We start from the raw sequence: 20,396 nt of genomic DNA, 5'->3' as shown, positions 1-20,396 counted from the left end.
AAATAAGAACTCTAGGTTAATTTCTTTGGTGATCCATTGGTTTGTTTCAATAGATAGCTATGCACAGTATTCTCAGGAGTCTTCTCCAATATCTAAGTTTTAAAAAGTCATTTTTTTTCTGTACTGCTTCTTCATATTCCCAACTTTCACTCTCATGGAGTGTCATGGGAAAAACACTGCCAGCACCATCCTGATTTTTACTGGTATTTGAATTTTTTTTAACTTCATGTCTAGTCTACCAAGTGCAAATTGGTGGCATATTTCTTGGTTGCTGTTTCCATTACGGTTGACAGTCAAAATAGCCAGAAGCTATTCATACCTTTACAGTAACTTCACTGTCAATTCAAAGGCTAGTTGCTATACTCGTTATCATTGGTTGGGTCTCCGTTATATATTCTAACTCCTATTTTTTCACTGTGCCCTTTTATTTTCATTCAGAATTTACAGATAATTTACATTTTCTGCTGTTAAAAAGTGGTAGCATCAATATAGCACAAGTTATTGACGTTATTTCCTACATTTCCAAAATGAAATTTGCCTCCTTCCAGTATGGCATTCCTCATTATACATTCAACATATAGGAAAATATATTTTGAAGCTCTTACTTACAAACAAAAAGGCATTTCAGACCTAAAGCAAACTAAGAGGATTAAAAAAAACATTATAAATCTATACTTTATAGTAGATACAAAGCTAAAAATAAAGAATGCTTTTCAGGTTTTTTTTAAAAGAGACAAAATTACCAAACTGTTTGAATACCTGTTGTGTTACCTCTGAAGCAAAGTATATTCATATGATTTAATAAATATGAATATCAAAGAAATTCATGGAAATTCATCAAACCTACTTCAGTCTAAAATAGTTTTTAATGTGAAAAATGATAATTTCAGTGCATTTCATTTCAAGAATAAGAAGCATATAGTTTAATAAAAACTGAAGTCAAATCATTTATCATAAGGTATATTTTAAAAAATGAATCAAATCATATTATTCATATGAATGATTTACATCTTAGAACCTCCTCTGGATTTCAAGTCTGCAATGAGTATTGTCTAAAATGAAGTCTTCCAATACTTTTCGTGAAGGAAGCATGTTGCTTTTAGTTCCCAAATAGTATTTTCCATAGGGTATTTCCCTGTTGGATGCATCCCAGAAATAATATCTTTGTATCTTCTTATTAAGCTTTGCTCTCGTTTCTTTGAGTTTTCTCTTAGAAAGTTCAAGAAGAAAAAAAATACATTAATTTGTTTACTAAACAAGTTTGAGATGTTAACAACGAACAGAGCAAAATTGAATCAGAATCAGGACATGTGAACAGTTATTAAAATTGAACATTGTTTTTAATAACCTACAGTTCTTCTCAAACGGGAGAAGGCATTAATTACCACTGGTGCAAAAGGGAATTGGCTAAAAGAAATAAATTATCAGCAAATATAAAAGCTCCTTTGGGAGCTTTGTTGAACTTGACTAATAAGATGGTTTTGTTTTGGGAATATTCTAACAGAAAGTATACATGGACCAAGATTGGTATCAGTTTTGGGGATATAACCCAAAACATGTTGTTATAGTGGAACAGTTTTGTCAATTACACTCCAGTTATAATTAGCTGCCCTCCCTGAGGATTACCATCTTGATTTTACAAAAATACCCAACAATAAAACTATACATAAAGAGAGAAAACTGCCAAATGCATAGTCAGCATTCAGCAAAGATTTACGGTCGGATAAGTAACATGAGAAGGATTGATGATCACATGAAACAATACAAACAAAGTGCTGGTTTGTTGCACTGTTTACAACAAGGTCTTTGACTGGGTAGATTATGCCAGACTGGAATATATTAAGACTAATATGAGCACCAGGACACCTGATTTATTTTTGAAGAATTCTTATAAAATAATGAACAAGAAGCTGCTATTAAAAATTAAATTTGAAGAAACTGTGTTTTAGAATATAGATTTAAGTAAGACATAGATGCAATATTGACTTTATAGTATTTAAATGTTATATTGCATGTATTAGTGGAATGCAAGGTTGGAAGAGATTAGAGTTGGAATCAAAATTGGTGGTTGAAATGCTAACAATTTGACAAATGTAAATGACACACTTTATTAGTCAAAAATAAGACTTTGGAAATAAGAAAACGAGTGAGGAGTAAAAATAATTGGTGTTAATCTTAAAGGTTAAGAAGTTGAAGGTAATGTCAAGTTGTAAGCCTAACAAATATTTAATTCATAGAAAAGTAATAAAGATTACGTCTAGTTTTCTTTTGTTCAGCTTAAAGGAGGACAGTATGCCTCAGAAGCAAAGATTAATCCTAGGTAGGAAAGCAGTGACTCTTATAGATGAGATTATGAAAAACAAGGGCAGTTAATAGCAATAAAGAGCAGAACGGTTAGGAAAATAGTCTTTCCAGTTATATGGCTATGAAAAGCTAACAATTTAATGAAAGAAAGATGCTTTCGAATTACATATTTGGAATACTTTCTAAGAGTATCATGGCCTACAAGAAAAATTGACAAAGTAAAGGCTTAAGTAAACGACAAACAGAAAATTGCATCCTTTGGACATATAAGGCAAGCAGGTGATAGACTAGAAAAAATCCCTATGCTTGACAAGGTTGAGGAAAACGGAATAAGTAGGAGTCAGTGAATAAGTTGGGTGGATGGAATTACAGAGTTGAAGTTTTTCCAAGGAAATTACTAGGATGTATGCTTGTCTATTCAGTCAAGCGCAATTCATAGCCCCTAACTGTCTTAACCATATATATCTTGATTGAGTCTATGAGATTCTTTAGCTAACTTCCTAAATATTTCTTGAATTTGTCTTAAATATGGTTCTCATGGTGTACACTATTCCTTGCCACTTAAATGTTACTGGATCACAAATCTGAGTTACATTTTTAACATTAAAATGTTATATAAATGAATTAATTTAGGCGGAAATAGAAATGCCCGCTTGCTGATGAACAGCATCTGCCAGTAAAACAGATTTCCCTTATATTTTCAAATCCCCAGGCCTTTCCCTAATTAATCCAAAGAGGAAGATCTCGTTAACAGCAGTTTTTAGGAAAACTAACAGGAAGAGTCCTGTGCATGAGCAAAATTTTTTACATAAAATAGAACATCAAAATTTGCATTTTATAAAAATCAGGCTCCCCCTCTGAAATGCTATTTAATTCTTCTGATTTTCTTGGGGCATGTGCTTGTTACCTTGTTGCATAAGCTTGAGTGACCTCTAGATTAAACATTACAGTTTGTCAGTATTTCTAGTCATAAAATTCCAGTAACTAATAACAGAGCAATGGTTGCAAAATTAAACACAGCTACTAGTATGCAACTGGCTTTTAGCCTTGGCAACCAAAATGTCAGAAATGTTCTTCTTACATAAGAGCATATTAACTTTAACATAAGATTTAATAACAAGGCATCATTTAAAAACAAAACAAATTCAGATTCTCCAGAGCATCATCTTTGTTAAGACCAGAGAAAAAGTTATTAGTCACTCTCAGCTCAGATATAATTATTTTGCATTAACTGCAAAATACAGGGATGCTACCTGTAGTTGTTGGGTTGTGCCAAAAGCATTTTGAAATAAAAAGTTAACCACTCGTTTAAAAAGATTTGTATTTTACATTTCTGCCTTAAGCAGAGAATCAGTAAACACTTATGATCTTGTTTGTTTCTGCTAGAAACCAGTAATTAGATATCACCTTTTAGAAAATTACTGTCTTAACCTCTTATACTATAGACATGTTCTGACAAATTATTTCCCCCTTTTTAACAGTTCATTTAATAAAGAACTTCTAGAATGGTTGAAAGCTACACTGCTCAAAAAAATAAAGGTAACACAAAAATAAGACATCCTAGATCTGAATGAATGAAATATTCTATTAAATACTTTGCTCATTACATAGTTGAATGTGCTGACAACAAAATCACACAAAAATTATCAATGGAAATCAAATTTAGCAACCCATGGAGGTCTGGATTTGGAGTTACACTCAAAATTAAAGTGGAAAAAAACACTACAGGCTGATCCAACTTTGTTGTAATGTCCTTAAAACAAGTCAAAATGAGACTCAGTAGTATGTGTGGCCTCCACATGCCTGTATGACCTCCCTACAATGGTTGGCATGCTCCTGATGAGGTGACGGATGATCTCCTAAGGGATCTCCTCCCACACCTGGACTAAAGCATCCCCCAACTCCTGGACAGTCTGTGGTGCAAAGTGGCGTTAGTGGATGGAGCGAGACATGATGTCCCAGATGTGTTCAATTGGATTCAGGTCTGGGGAACGGGCAGACCAGTCCATAGCATCAATGCCTTCGTCTTGCAGGAACTGCTGACACACTCCAGCCACATGAGGTCTACCATTGTCTTGCATTAGGAGGAACCCAGGGCCAACCAGACCAGCATACAGTCTCACAAGGGATCTGAGGATCTCATCTCAGTACCTAATGGCAGTCAGGCTACCTCTAGCGAGCACATGGAGGGCTGTGTGGCCCCCTAAAGAAATGCCACCCCACACCATTACTGACCCACTGCCAAACCAGTCATGCTGGAGTATGTTGCAGGTAGCAGAACGTTCTCCATGGCGTCTCCAGACCCTGTCACATGTGCTCAGTGCTTTCATTCACTTTCATTCAAAGGTGACCAAACCATCAGCCAGAAAGCATAGGAACTGAGAAGTGGTCTGTGGTCACCACCTGCAGAACCACTCCTTTATTGGGGATGTCTTGCTAACTGCCTATGCTTTCTACCTGTTGTCTATTCCATTTGCACAACAAGATGTGAAATTGATTGTCAATCAGTGTTGCTACCTAAGTGGACAGTTTGATTTCACAGAAGTGTGATTGACTTGGAGTTATATTGTGTTGTTTAAGTGTTCCCTTTATTTTTTTGAGCAGTGTAAATACAATTGTATGCTTTAAATCTGAATTCTTTTTTAATTCTTTTGCTCAGAATAATTTATGTTATGCTTCCCAGAGTCAGAATTAGGCAGCACTCAAATCAAATCAAATCAAATAATCAACTACAGGTAGTCCTCAACTTATAACCCTTACTTGGCGACTATTTGAAATTACAACAGCACTGAAAAAAAGTGGCTTATAACCATTTTTCACACTTAAAAACTGTTGCATTCCCCCCCTGTGGTCACATGATCAAAATTCAGATGCTTGGCAATTGACTCATATTTATGACGATTGCACTGTCCCAGGGTCATGAATTCATTTGTTGCAAGCAAAGTTAATTCAACAACTGTAGCAAGAAAGGTTATAAAATGGGACAAAACTCACTTAACAGCTGTCTCGCTTAGCAACAGAAATTTGAGACTTAGTTGTCACCATAAGTCAAGGACTACCTCTATCTTCAGTGATAAGAAAGATCTGTATTTGGAAGTTTCAGTATACAAATTGATATAACTAGGCTTTCAATATTGTTAATATTAGTGTTTTTTTTAAATATAAAGGAACAAAGCAAATTATCCCCGAAGCAAAATTCTGTGAAACATTGACATTTTTTACCAGAATTAGTTGTTCTGAAACATTGACATTTTTTACCAGAATTAGTTGTTATTCAACATAGCTATAATTTGCCTTAATATATCCGTGTTAGACAGGATTGGTTTAAAAATAATAATAATAATCATCATCATCATCATCATCTAGATTTGATTTATCTCTATATGTGAAGTTTCAAATTATTCACATTCTGGACTGCTTTCAACATTTTAGGGTTTTAAGTCCTTGTGCTTTCTGGATTTTGTAGACCTTTATTATATACTGGTTGCCTTATCTTTTAATTTTGTTTTATTTGTTGTACAAGTTTATAGAGCTTACATATTTTCTGTAAAACTTAGGTGGTAGACATATATGTTGTCTGCTTACTTCTGAATACAAAAGTAAAGGAATAAATGGAAAGAAAATAGTTTTTACAAAAAGTATGTGCATTCATTCCAGAATGGTTTTTATTATTTATTTTAAATATTTTTATAGTAAGTTTTAATTTTTAAAAAAGCAGCGCAATTTAATATACAGAAGTCCTGCATCTTCTTGGATCAAGAAATGATCCCATCTAGAAAAGTCTGCACAAGTGTTTCAAGGATTATACTGATGTGCAAATGTATTTATATTTTATAAAAACAAAGTTGACACATACTGTCTAGCACTACTTAGTTCAGTAGTACATAAATTTGCACTGCCTTTATCTCTTAAAGTTTCTAGATATTTTTAGGTAAATCATTCGCTTTTATCAATTAGAATTTCAAATTACCAGTGAAGTGCAAAAATTCATGGAAAAGGTGAAAGTGAAAAAGCTGGAGCAGAATTTTGTACAGGAATAATAGTGTAATTGTTGAAGTTAGTTTTGAAGTGGCTCCAAATAAATTATCTGTAAAGAAACACATCTGTATTTTTTTAAAAAAAATCTGGTTCATGGCTTGAGCGGATTATTATAGATGGTTAGCTGTTTCACACAAACATAACAGCTAACAGCTGTCAATGTTTACATGTGCTGCATCAGGTGTTCTGATCTGAGAAAATATTATTCGGCTCTATTGCTATAAATCCCCTTCAAATGCTGCTGATGGGGTAATGCATATTTCACAGGTATCAGTTTCAAAATTAACTCTTTCAGTTGTGATTTTCAAAATTAAAACTTACTCTCCTTTATCTCTGAGAAAATTCCTTTAGACGGTTTCACTTCAGGCATGAATTTCTATACTTAGATTATACACTGCTCAAAAAAATAAAGGGAACACTTAAACAACACAATGTAACTCCAAATCAATCACACTTCTGTGAAATCAAGCAACACTGATTGACAATCAATTTCACATGCTGTTGTGCAAATGGAATAGCAACCCTGATTGATAATCAATTTTACATACTGTTGTGCAAATGGAATAGACAACAGGTAGAAAGCATAGGCAGTTAGCAAGACATCCTCAATAAAGGAGTGGTTCTGCAGCTGGTGACCACAGACCACTTCTCAGTTGCTTTCTGGCTGATGGTTTGGTCACTTTTGAATGCTGGCAGTGCTTTCACTCTAGTGGTATCATGAGACAGAGTCTACAACCCACACAAGTGGCTCAGGTAGTGCAGCTCTTCCAGGATGGCACATCAATGTGAGCTGTGGCAAGAAGATTAGCTGTGTCTGTCAGCGTAGTGTCCAGAGCATGGAGGAGCTACCAGGAGACAGGCCAATACATCAGGAGACATGGAGGAAGCTGTAGGAGGGCAACAACCCAGCATCAGGACTGCTACCTCTGCCTTTGTGCAAGGAGGGACAGGAGGGGCACTGCCGGAGCCCTGCAAAATGACCTCCAGTGGGCCACAAATGTGCATGTGGCTGCTCAAACAGTCAGAAACAGACTCCATGAGGGTAGTATGAGGGCCTGACATCCACAGGTGGGGGTTGTGCTTACAGCCCAACACCGTGCAGGTCATTTGGCATTTGCCAGAGAACACCAAGATTGGCAAATTCGCCACTGGTGCCCTGTGCCTCTTCACAGATGAAAGCAGGTTCACACTGAGCACATGTGACAGATGTGACAGGGTCTGGAGACACCATGGAGAACGTTCTTCTGCCTGCAACATCCTCCAGCATGACCAGTTTGGCAGTGGGTCAGTAATGGTGTGGGGTGGCATTTCTTTAGGGGGCTACACAGCCCTCCATGTGCTCGCTAGAGGTAGCCTGACTGCCATTAGGTACCGAGATGAGATCCTCAGACCCCTTATGAGACCATATACTGGTGCGGTTGGCCCTGGGTTCCTCCTAATGCACGACAATGGTAGACCTTGTGTGGCTGGAGTGTGTCAGCAGTTCCTGCAAGACGAAGGCATTGATGCTATGGACTGGTCTGCCCGTTCCCCAGACCTGAATCCAATTGAGCACATCTGGGACATCATGTCTCGCTCCATCCACCAATGCCACATTGCACCACAGACTGTCCAGGAGTTGGGGGATGCTTTAGTCCAGGTGTGGGAGGAGATCCCTCAGGAGACCATCCGCCACCTCATCAGGAGCATGCCCAGGCGTTGTAGGGAGGTCATACAGGCACGTGGAGGCCACACACACTACCAAATCTCATTTTGACTTGTTTTAAGGACATTACATCAAAGTTGGATCAGCCTGTAGTGTTTTTTTCCACTTTAATTTTGAGTGTAACTCCGAATCCAGACCTCCGTGGGTTGCTAAATTTGATTTCCATTGATAATTTTTGTGTGATTTTGTTGTCAACACATTCAACTATGTAATGAACGAAGTATTTAATAAGAATATTTCATTCATTCAGACCTAGGATGTCTTATTTTTGTGTTCCTTTTATTTTTTTGAGCAGTGTATATTAAATGGAAGGCACAATATCAAAAATAATGACTTCATGGAAAGATTTGATGGGTAATTTAATTAAAAAGATTGAATGGGTACCTCTCTCTAGCTGTGGGTAACCTGAAGGTTTCAGTTGGTTAATTTATTCCTTGTAGCATTCAGTTATTTAGTGACTAGATGGTAAAAGCGTGTGCTAAGCCATTTACAAATTGTTGCAGTAATTAATCTCTCCTTAGAAGCTGTTAGTACATTCCTAACATTATGGTCTGTTCATTCTTTTTATATATATATACCTTTTGTCCTCACAGGTTATGTGTTCTGTATGTTGCATCGCCTGCCTGAACAGCATGATTGCACATTTGACCACATGGGACGCGGGCGTGAAGAAGCCATTATGAAAATGGTGAAACTGGACCGGAAAGTTGGGCGATCATGCCAGCGCATTGGCGAGGGCTGCTCCTGAGTGGCAAGACTCTTCAACCAAATGCTGTTCTCTTAGTTCACTAATGTTAGCCTTATTTAGGACAAAGTCAGCCAGACACTTGTACTGGGCAAGTTTCAGACTACAGCCAATCAATTTTCTTTCTTTAGCCAACCATCCTGGTACTGTAGTTTAGGAGTTAAATGGTGATCAACACTGATTACTGGCTGGTTGTTAAGGTGCCTACTAGCCATTGTATTAAAAAAAAATGACAACATATTATTGAGCATGGCTAGTGGATTGTAACAAAAAATATAAAGGCTTCTATTATTGCAGGAGTCAAGTTCTTACAAACAAACAAAAAGCCTTATGTTGGGAATTGTCCAGCAGCTGAGTAGAAACTGATGTAAAAGACTGCTTACGTGCATACCACGCTGGAAGAAACTACCCTTATTAGCCTGGCTTTCCTGTCCTCACTATTAGCTAACCTTGAAGAGATGAAACTGCTTAAAACAAGCAGGGTGGTTGCTAAACCTAAAAGACCTAAACCCTTACTTTTGCTATTTCCACGCATATCTTCTAAGGTCATGCAGCGCCACCAACATCAGGAAATATCTTGTGGTAGGAAGAGCTTTCTAGGAAGCCAAAAAGAGGGGACAGATTCTTATGACAACTTTTATATTAGTTGAAAATATCAGATTACAGGGAAATTATTTCTTCACTAAGGTGGAGGAGGAAATATCTTATTTTAAAGTTAGTGCTATTTTGGAACAAGCAGTAAACAGCGTGCATTTTCTACACAGCATCAACAACATTTCTTAAGTGGTGTGATCCAATTCAATATGCCAACCATAGTTTGCTGTTTCCCATCAGCCAAAATCTGATTGGCTCTTGTTTGCCTTTTGCTAAGTGCAGGTATCTGATAATTGAACAAATAAGGCTAATTCACAGCACAGTAGCCATGCCTGGATTCTACAGACTGACTTTCTGTAGCTAGACGTGTATTGAGGGGTAAAGGACATTTTGTAGCAAATGGAATTCAGTTAACAGTATTGGGGGAACAACCAGGAAAATCACCCTTTATTGAACTGAGTTTGTACACCTCACTTCCAGTGTATTAAGGAGATAATCAAATGGGCTGTCCCAGCCTTGTGACTATGCAGCTTGGTACTCAGTGAAGGTCTCTGCTCATCATCAGTTGCAAAGCAAGTGACTGTAAAATGCCTTGCATAGAATGGGGACTCTCCAGATCTGGTCTTTTAGAGCTACTGTTCTATACTGGGTATGTCAATTTCATTGAACTGAACTGCACATTTTTTGTTGTTTGTTTCTTTGTTTTTAATGTGCAGTGGTTTCCTCTAGCTACAGGCAAATGTGTCTGTAAGAAAAATATATATATATATTTATAATGGCCTAACGTGGAATGTTTACCCCACAAACTGGTTAGTGCTCAGTTAGAAATTTGGAATTAGGTCTAGTAGGGAATAGGGAAGGGTTGCTGGAAAAAGGGGATCTGTTTTGTCTCTCATTTCTCACAAATGGAATACATTTAAGCCACCAAAAAGAGTGAATTCCCTCATATCACTCTTTAAAAACGTTGTAGGGTGGAGCAGCTTCAATAAGTCACTGACTGCTCTGTATGTTCTGAAGATCAGTGACTAGTTTACAGGTTGATTTGTATTTAATCTGGTAGCCAGTATGGCCAGTGAAGGAGACTCAGCCTTTGCCTATATTTCAAATTGGTGATGTATTCAATCCACCATTCTAAAGTTCAATATGGAAAAGCCATTCTGTGTTGTACTCAAGGCTTTGAAATCAGAAATGGAATTTCCAGCTGCATGTTCTGTTTCCTAAGGAAGTATTCTCCTTTCATCGCTATGTGGGAGAAACCAGACAATTTTCTTTGCGTTTGCCATGAAGAGTTTCAAACAAACATGGACTTCAGCTGCTGCCACGCTATGCACTTTCTTCCCTTCTAAAATCCTAGCATAGCATTTGATGGACATTCTGATTGATGTACAAGACGTTCAGATTAATAACAAAGATGCTGTTTTTCTCTTGTTAATCTTTCTTTAGCCCTGATACACGTGCACAGTTGATTTCAAGGTATCTCTTGAGCAAACACTACTCAAGTTCATGTGGATTATGGACAATGTTCACTTTAAAAGGGGGGGCGGGGTTGTTCCTTTGCAGTATCTGTTCTGTGAGGTTTGTTAAACGTAAAGAAAGCTTAAGTTCTTGTAATCTTAAAGAAATCTTATTTAACCCTTTTTGTGTTCTAGATTTACTTACACATGTAGCTTAGAGCACAGATTTAGTTTAACATTGTGAAATATTAAAAATGATTGTAATTCTTTTTCCTCCTGCTTAAAAGAAACAAAACCATTAAACAGATCAGATTAAAAGTTGAATTCTTCTCTGAGTTTTGCAGTAGGTATGTTCCTCAATTCAGTGGCTGCTATATGGCTTAGTTCTTTAAATAACTTCATTACTGGTCTGTAGCCTTCAAATTAAGGCATATCCTAAATACTAGATTTAGGTGGCCATTTCTGGCTAAGAAATCTAGGTCAGAAAAAAACCTAAAACTGTTCTTTCTGATAAAAACAATATATTTAAGTTTGACTTTTTATACCTATGTAAAAAAGAATCTCAAGAGTGTCAAAAGATTTCTAAAATGTTTATACCCAGGAACAAAGATTAGTCTATGAACTGGTATCATTATTCTGCCATAAATATTTGTGTATTCTGCAGCAAAAGTTCCTTAATTCACTTTAACATCCTTGTCTAATTTTTCACTTTATTCATGAATTAGTTCAATTTTCATGGTTGTTCAGTATATATATCAGAATTCTATAATAAAACTCTGCAAACAAAAATCCAAACTACAGCAAATATAACTAAGGGAAGAAATTAAAGGTTTTACATTGGGTATTAAAATCCAACAGATGCTAAACTTAATTCCTTTGATTTCTTGTTGAATTTTGAATTAGCAGGTACAAAAAAATATTTAAACAAGTAGAGTATATATGTGCACTTTGATCTACTTCTTATATATAGTGTGAACTTATAACTTTTTAATACTTGTGGTCTAGCAACAAAAATTAGATATGATTCTATATTATTAATTCCCCTCATTACTCATTAGCATTACATTTAGCTTTGATAATATTTTAATTCATACTGTTCTAGGTTTATAGACCTCACTTAAATATAATGCTGAACTGTTCTGCTAAGACATTGCATGCTCCTTGGAGACTTCGTTTCTGCAGAATTAGGTGGAATTTCATATTATGAACATACCACAATTGTCACCAAAGGTTTACTACAAAACTGGAGCATCATTCAACCATGTGTTGAGTTCTATCAAAATGAAGTGAACTCTCACCATATTCTTTTTGTATTCTTAGGTACATTTCAGGACTGTTTTGACAGCTGTTGCAATTCAAATCCCAGTAAAGAAGCAGCAGAAAATAAGCACTTTAAAAAAAAACTGGTTAAATATCAAGGGATATTCAAGTGACATAGAAATAGTAGAGATACAAAACAAAAAGCTGGTACTAGAAATCAGCATTGCATTAAGAATTTAAATTGTTTTTATTAAATAATACTGTATAATATTAAGAGTCTTTTAAAATTATGTAATTTTTTTTCAAAAATTGAAATACAAAGCTAATTTTTTTTTTCAACAGACAAAACAAGACAACACGTTAAAAGAAAAGTACATTAAAAATACAAACACACACACATAAAAATTTCTGTTTAGTTTTTCTCAACTGCATGCTGTACAGGTTTCATGGCACTGAAGATTTAAAAGAGCACAAGAAGTGTGTGCAGAAGTAGATTATATTTTTCTGGAATGTGTTTTCTTTACCCAAGGCTGCTTGGTTTTCATTTTTCTAGACTAACCATGGGCTGGGGGAATTATGAAATATTTCCTATTTTCATTTTAAATTATACATGAAATTTAAGACATGAAAGAAATTTTCCAATGTTTGGAAACATTCCAAATTAAGAAATAAACGTGAAAGGCTTGGAAAGTTTGTCTCAGTACAGACAGATCTACAGTTTTCACAAATTCATTAAAAATGATGAAAAAGGATTAGAAGGAATAGAAATTGCTTCTGGTGATAGTGTTTCCAATTCAGAACTACTGGCATTATTAGTTAATGTTCCATGTGTAACAAAGGGTATATCTTTTATTGCCGCCACCACCCCCACCCCCAAAAAATAACATTTTCTCTTATCTTTGATGCCAGGCACAACAAAATCTGGAATTTATCACAGACTATTTTTAGTGTTTTCACTCTTCAGTTTTATTTTTTTGCATGTTCACTTTTTAAAAAAATATCTTTTTTAAAAAAAGGGGGGGTCCTTGGTGGTCTTTGAGCTTAGTTGTTTCCTTGCAAACTTTCCATTACCCATCAGTGCTAACATCATCTGGACTAGCACTTGCTTAGATAATGAAATTTCTTGCAAAAAAATGAGCAAGCTCAGAGACCACCAATTTCAACCTTGAGCTACAAATAGTCTCCTTTATTAGTGTATTCCTTAGTCTGTTTGCATTAAAAATAAATACCATTTAAAAGTACTTTTAGTCAAAACACTTATTTTATATCAAAGATAATTTACATAAGCAAACCAAGCTAACATAAACATGATATTTTACAAATAAGTACAATGACTTCTTTCTTTAAAAACAGTTTAAAATTAAATAGAGCCTGTACATCAAGTTTTCCCAATATTTGTCTTTGCACTCCCCACAAAAAGACTCCTGTTTTCTGATCTTGTGTCTAAATTTATAAATATTTTACTTCTTTAAATCTAATAAACCTGGGAAGATTGAATTAGGTTAAGATTGCTCAAATGCAACTATCAGTGAAGGCAAAATATACATGTCCCAAAATAATGTTGCAGGATCCAATCTGAATGGGACACTGGGACCAGAAGTTTAGTCTTCCAAGCTTTGGACTTGTACTGGAACCCATCCTCCTGAATGACCAACCCAGAATGGATCCTGCAACAACTATAAGTGCCTTTATTGCTTTTGTATCTTTCTGAGTTCATGAGCTTTTTTCCCTAAAAGCATATAAACTATTTTATAAAGGAAAAATGACCTACCCAGTTTACATATTTTAATTATGTAATAATCAGAGGAGGAGGAGGAGTGAAGGAAAATATATTTGTATTATTTGGGCCTCTGTTTGAAGAATTAGGCCCCTTGATTGTCCTTGCTTATGTTGGAAACATTGTATTTTGTGATTTGACTACTGTGACTTTGAAATGCATTTTGCAAGCTGCTCCTATTTCTGTGTTACTGAAATTTAGAGCGAAGAGGGCAAATTATCTTTAAACATGTATTGACTTTCAAAAGGACCAGTTGTTAGCAAAGTATTCTAACCCAGTGTAGACCTGAGTTTTATTATTGTTTCAAGACATAATGGACATGAAGTTAATAGGCAAATCAATGATTGTAAATTGTAAAATGTTGGTATATGGTATCCTGCATATTGTCTGAATCTCCTATTAAGGTACCAGGGATTTAGTGTATTTCATCAGTATATCTAAGTTGACTGCTGAATGGCTGTAAAATATGGCCTGCCTTATTTCAAATCTCATCCTGGGATCCACCATTATCCTTTCCACATTCTGACAGAGCATTCTATCTAATGAACCAAAGATAATAAGCAGTTAAACTGTGTTTTTATAACCTTTGCCCTGATGTCAGTGTACCTGTAATGAAGCTAAATTTAATCAGCCATATGTCCATATACGTGTTCTATTTCCTAAATACACAATTTCATTTGGATGTGGGTGCAATATCTGCTTGTTTAAATGCACTGGTAACATGTCAGAAGATTGTTGCATAAATGTCCGACATGCTGGATTTGAACATAATGTCTTTAAATAAGATATAAACTATTCACATATCTCTACATTGTTATATGCTGTGTTGATTACACACTTTTTTTAAATTTGGAATTGACCCTTTTAAGTGGTAACTACTTCAGGATATGGACATGTTAAAATCAAAATAATTTCTCTAATGCAATTGATATTATTTTTCTGAAAAGCTGTTTACTACAGCCCCAATGGTATTTTTTCAAGGCAACTGGACTTTCTGGTTTTTCTTTGAAGACGTTTCGCTTCTCATCCAAGAAGCTTCTTTAGCTCTGAATGGAATCCTTCCATTCCCCACCATCCATTCAGAGCTGAAGAAGCTTCTTGGATGAGAAGCGAAACGTCTTCAAAAAAAACCAGAAAGTCCAGTTGCCTCTTAAAAAGCACCTTTGGGGCAACCCTGACGTGGATGACTGAGAATCTTCATAGACTCTTTACTACAGTCTGATAGTCAAGTGAAAGACATCACTCGAACATTTGTTAGTTGCAAAGCACAACTAACCAGGTTTGAGTTTTGGAAAATAATGGCTGTCAACAAGATGACTTCTTGAACTAAGGACACCAGAGTGACTGAAACATGAATCAAACAAAGATATTATTTAAGCATTAGCTGAACTAAAGATAGCCTTTTCCTTTTATATTTAATGGCCTTAATTTTTTTCTGAATGGTTAAATTTGCATATTGCTTTTGTCTGGAATGTTGCATGGTAGGCAAAATTTTGATTTCTTAATAACTATTTCAAAACAAAATTTAGACAAGAAATTTGGCTTTTTTTTTTCACAAGTGGAATTCTGGTTAAATTAATGGAATTAGTGGAATTCAGCATTTGAATGGTACAATGAAATAATGAGTTGATTGTTATGGAAGAAAAACTACATGGAACTGCTTGTCAGGGTTAGGGTTATAGAAAATGTGTATATTGAACTGGAAAAATAAAGAAATTGGAATATTATAGTTAGATCCAGGATTTATCAGGAAGAGTTTGAAAAGTATGAGGTAGCTGAATACGTGCTAAAAAAAACCTTGCTTGCCTTCTTTCCCTTCTTTAAAATTTAACAGTTCTTAGTGTTGGGGCTATTTATTTTATTACAAATAACTTTCTATGCAAATTCAAATGTACCTCTGAGTTCAGTAACATTTACTCTTTAGTCAGTACGTAGGTCTAGAGCAGGAGTGTCAAACTTATGGCCCGTGGACCGGATGTGTCACATGCAGGCCACACCCACCCCAGCTCCGCGAAAGTAAAAAATCATGTGATGGCAATGTGACACTGCTAGTTTGACACTCATGGTCTAGAGCAGTGGTCCCCAACCTTTTTTGTACCAGGGACCAGTTTCACGCAGAAACACTTTTTCAAGGGGGAGGGGAGGACAGACATTTTTTCAAGGAGGTGGGGGAGGAGTCCGAGTTTGGTGGTTTGCTTGCAGACATTTCATTACCTGACTAGATAACATCTGATGTTGTTACCTAGTCGGATAATAAAACGTCTGCCAGCAAACCACCAAGTTCAGGGAGCGCCAATGCCTCCTCATTGCAACCCTGAGCGACAGATATGCTCTTCTATTGGGACATTTAAAATGGAGGGTTTCAGCTGCAGATTCAGGAACTGCGCCGGGCTGAGGAGCGCCTTCAAAACTGAGCGCTGGGCGGCGGCGGTCCACGGCTCAGGACAAGTCCCTGCAGGATGGCTGAGAAGCCCTGCCTCTCAGCCCTGCCTCCCTCAGCCTCATCCCTCAGGTGTCTCCCTCCCTCCCTCAGCCTTATCCCTCAGGTGTCTGCCTCGTTCCTCTCTCTGTCGCTCTCTTGCTCCTCCACCAGCCCAGGAAGAAACTGCTTCAAAGAAGCCGGCAGGGTGGCTTTTCCTGTCGGCACAGCTCCTCGAGCGCCCGTTCACCCCCACCCGCCGCCCGGTTCAATCCAATGCTCCGTTCTGCCTGCCTGCCTGCCTTCGTTTCTGGTTGTTTCGGAGCAGCTTGCTGAGTAAAAGAGGTGAATAGTTATTATTCTCAGCCAAAGCTACTCCGAAACAACCAGAAACGAAGGCAGGCAGGCAGGCAGAATGGAGCACTGGATTGAACCGCGGGCGGCGGGGTGGGGGTGAACGGGCGCTTCGGAGGAGCTGCGCCAACAGGAAAAGCCACCCTGCCGGCTTCTTTGAAGCAGTTTCTTCCTGGGCTGGTGGAGGAGCGAGAGAGTGACAGAGAGGAACGAGGCAGGAGGAAACCGAAGCCACTGAGCCTGAGAGCAGGACAGGCTTTGGTTGCTTCCTCCCTCCCCTTCTTTCATTTGTGTCCTTGATCCCTGATCCCAGCAGCATTCACCGAAGGCGAAGAAAGCCGCCATTTTTATTTTTATTTTCTTTGCGGCCCAGTACAAAATGATCCATGGACCGGTACCGGTCCGCGGCCCGGTGGTTGGGGACCCCTGGTCTAGAGTCTTGATTTCTATTTCTGCCATCCTCCAGTGAATGACTTCTGTAAAATGAAATGCACATTTATCATTAGATCAACTTAGCATCTAGTAATTTAATAATCATTGTTTTGTTCTGCTGAGAGCATTGTTGTTGAACTTCCTTTATATCTTATGGGAGGAGCAATCACCTCCAAGCCTTACTCCCAAGTCTCTCCTTTTATCTTAGCTGCTCTTGCCTTCTGGCAGTACACACACACTTGGAACAGGCTCCCCTTGTTCCTATGCCTCGCTGTGTCAGATTCTGAAGGCTCCCGAGTCAGCACTTAACTTCCAGGTGGCCCTGGCCCCATCTCTCTATCAGATGCAAGACCCTTGTCCGAGTCCTTCCCAGACTGGACCATGTTCTTCCTCGCTGTCCGATTCTGCTGCCATCTCTGCAGGCTGCTGGCGGACCACAACAAAGAGAAAGCCACTTTCTCTCATTGGAATGGCCTGGCAAAGAACCCGTCAAAAGGGCCTAATCAAAGGGCAATAATGAGACTGCTCATTAGTAATCCCCTTGCCATTTTTCAGAGAAAGTATTAATGGAGGCATGACTAGAAAGCGGAAAGCCTTTGATACTGAATGGGATTAACTTATGAGTAGGACTGTGGGAAACTGCAGGGAAGGGCACTGCTAAATAATACCGGAAAGGGCCAGGTATTAGTCAGGACTTATTCCCCCCCCCCATCACATTCCTGTTGCACATCATTCATAAAATAAGCCTGATCAGCTGATCTGTAGGTGGGTTGTAATCATTCTAGATAAATTGTTTAGTTCAGAAACCCACAAGTAATTATGGATAGATTATGTGAAATGTTTCATGTCCTCCAGATATTTGACCACAACGTTCAAATTCTTCCCCACTATTCCTGTCAGCTGTGTCTGTGCTTTATTAGAATAATTTCTCAGCCAAAAGATTTATATGATATATTGATGCATAGTACTGCTATTTCTACCAATGACAGCCCAGTTCAAAGCCAGACATTTATGTGGCCAACAGGAAGCAAGGAGACATGTGGCACTTGAAAGACATCTATGATATGGTTGTCCCAAGCAGCAAGATTTTGTAATGCACAATAGGAAAATAAAACTATTAATTGTTCACTAGCATTAGTGACAAACTTACTTCCATAAGAGGGAGGATATGTGATGGAGTCACTATTATGATCCTAAGCAGTCCTTCGCCTCATTTGTATCTGGATAGAAGATTCCCTTGAAAATAGCAATAACAAAAGCAATAGCATGTAGATTTATGTACTACTTCATAATGCCCCCAACACCAGTGATGTTGACCTGGCCATGCTCACTGGCCCCCCGAGGTCAAATCCAACCCTGATGTGGCCCTCAATGAAATCGAGTTTTACATCTCTGATTTAGGTCTTCATTTTACCGATCTCGGAAGGATGGAAGGCTGAGACCATAATGGAAGAAAAAATAATAACCATAATCAAATAACTTATTTCAAAAAACACGAATTCAGCACAGATAGCACTTGGTGGCATTAAAAACCAGAGTTCATACCACAGTTTTATTTGTGAATGAAGCTTTTGGGAACGCCTAGAACGACAACAAACAGGTTTGCTAATACGATGCTACATATACCAGTTTCCTTGATGAATTGTGACAATCTCTTAAAGAGTTGCAAACCTGAAACATGGAACAGCAAAAACATTCATCCCCTTTTGTCAGGCTAACTAATGGGCCATCTAAAAGGTGTCAGTAGCATTATTAGTTACCTGCTTCCTAAACAAGTCTGGAACTGAATATCTGGAAAACAACTTGCTGAGAGTTTGATAAACAAATGTAACTATTTGGGGCAGAGTGGGTCATCGTTTCTTAAACCATGCTCTACATTAACAGTCCAGGGGGCATATGCATGTACAGATACTCTTCAACTTACAACTTTTTATGAAGTGACTGTTCAGAGTTACAATGGCACTGAAAATAGTGACATAGTCATTTTTCACACTTTACAACCTTTGTAACATCCCCATGGTCATGTGACCAAAATTTTAAGGCTTGGCAACTGTTTCATACATCGGAGGGTTGCACTGACCCGGGGTCACGTAATCAACTTTTGCCACCTTCTGGCAAGCAAAGTCAATGGGGAAGCCAGATTCACTTAACAACCATCTTACTAATTTTACAACTGCAGTGAGTCACTTAACAACTGTGGCAAGAAAGGTGGTAAAATGGGCCAAAACTCACTTAACAGATGTTTTTTGCTTAGCCACATAAAATTTAGGCTCAGTTGTGGTTGTTGAAGACTACCTATATATGCACAGGCTTCCATTTGTATCAGATTGGAGTAACCTTAGCAAGATCACTGAAAGGAAGAGGGGCTTAATTCCAATAACTTCTGTAAATTGCTGGATCCTTATTAGTATGTAATGGTAGACATCCATATATTATTTCCATATGGTCCTCAATATGCGAGCTATCAGCAGATTGCTGCTCTGATGAAGTTTCTAGCACAGTGATCCCGAAAGACTACTAAATAGTTCATGGATAAATTGAAAGTGGTAGTTGCACATAGAATGGAACGCAAGGATGTCCTCTGAGGATTGTGTGTAGCCATCAATTGAGAGAAAATTTATACTTTATCAACATGAAACAATGTAAATAGCCCTGCTAGCAATGGAACCTACCCCTTAATGTGAACCTGGAAGAGTTCGGGGGGCGGGGGGTTAGGAAGACAGGTGCTTTATTTAGTTTCAGTGACTGAATAATGTGTTCGTGTCACTGATAATTGGTAGCCAAGGAGGAGATTATTAAAGGTCAGAAATTGAATAGTTGTCTTTTAAATTAGTGTAAAAATCTTCCCAGGCTATAGCTCACATGGGGTTATCAAGTAGTAACTTACCCTCTTTCAGCATACCAGATACGACTTCGCAAGATGTGACTGATTTGGACTCTTTTGCTGACTTTTCTACCTCAAGCCAAACTGTAGCTGTATGTTGAGCCTTCTTGGAGGCTACTGGTTTCTTGTAGTTGCACCTAAGCTTTTAGCATCTTAGCATAATTATTTGGTGTAAGGTTTCTTTGAATTGATTAATAGCTGCTTTTAGGGTATTTTTTGAGTAAGAGCAATCAAGATCAAGCCAAGTAGACCTTATGGATTGCTGGTTTTTACGCTGGCAATTCTTCTATGAAAATGTTTTTTCATATGTAATACAAATTGGAATACTTAGTAAAAGCTCTGTGTCTTGAGTAAGATGTAACAACTATTTTTGGCCAGGACTGGTCCCTCTTAGAGTTCATAAACTAGCAATTGCCTTAATGTCCAGGTG

General features: G+C 37.5%; 1 protein-coding gene across 1 annotated transcript in view; it reads left to right on the top strand.

Annotated features, from left to right (window-relative positions):
* ZFAND3 (zinc finger AN1-type containing 3) overlaps positions 1-11,164 on the top strand; it is a 127,890-nt gene extending 116,726 nt beyond the window's left edge. The window contains exon 7 of the mRNA XM_026695588.2: positions 8,641-11,164. Within this exon, the coding sequence (XP_026551373.1) occupies positions 8,641-8,795 (155 nt within the window). The 3' untranslated portion in view covers positions 8,796-11,164. The remainder of the gene's footprint in view (positions 1-8,640) is intronic.
* The last annotated feature ends 9,232 nt before the right edge of the window (positions 11,165-20,396 follow it).

This window comes from Pseudonaja textilis, chromosome 1 (genome assembly GCF_049901715.1).
Source record: "Pseudonaja textilis isolate UNSWEBS1 chromosome 1, rPseTex1.2, whole genome shotgun sequence".
Classification (NCBI taxonomy): domain Eukaryota; kingdom Metazoa; phylum Chordata; class Lepidosauria; order Squamata; family Elapidae; genus Pseudonaja; species Pseudonaja textilis.
Note: the sequence above shows the minus strand (reverse complement) of the source record. Positions and strands in the feature narration are given on the sequence as shown.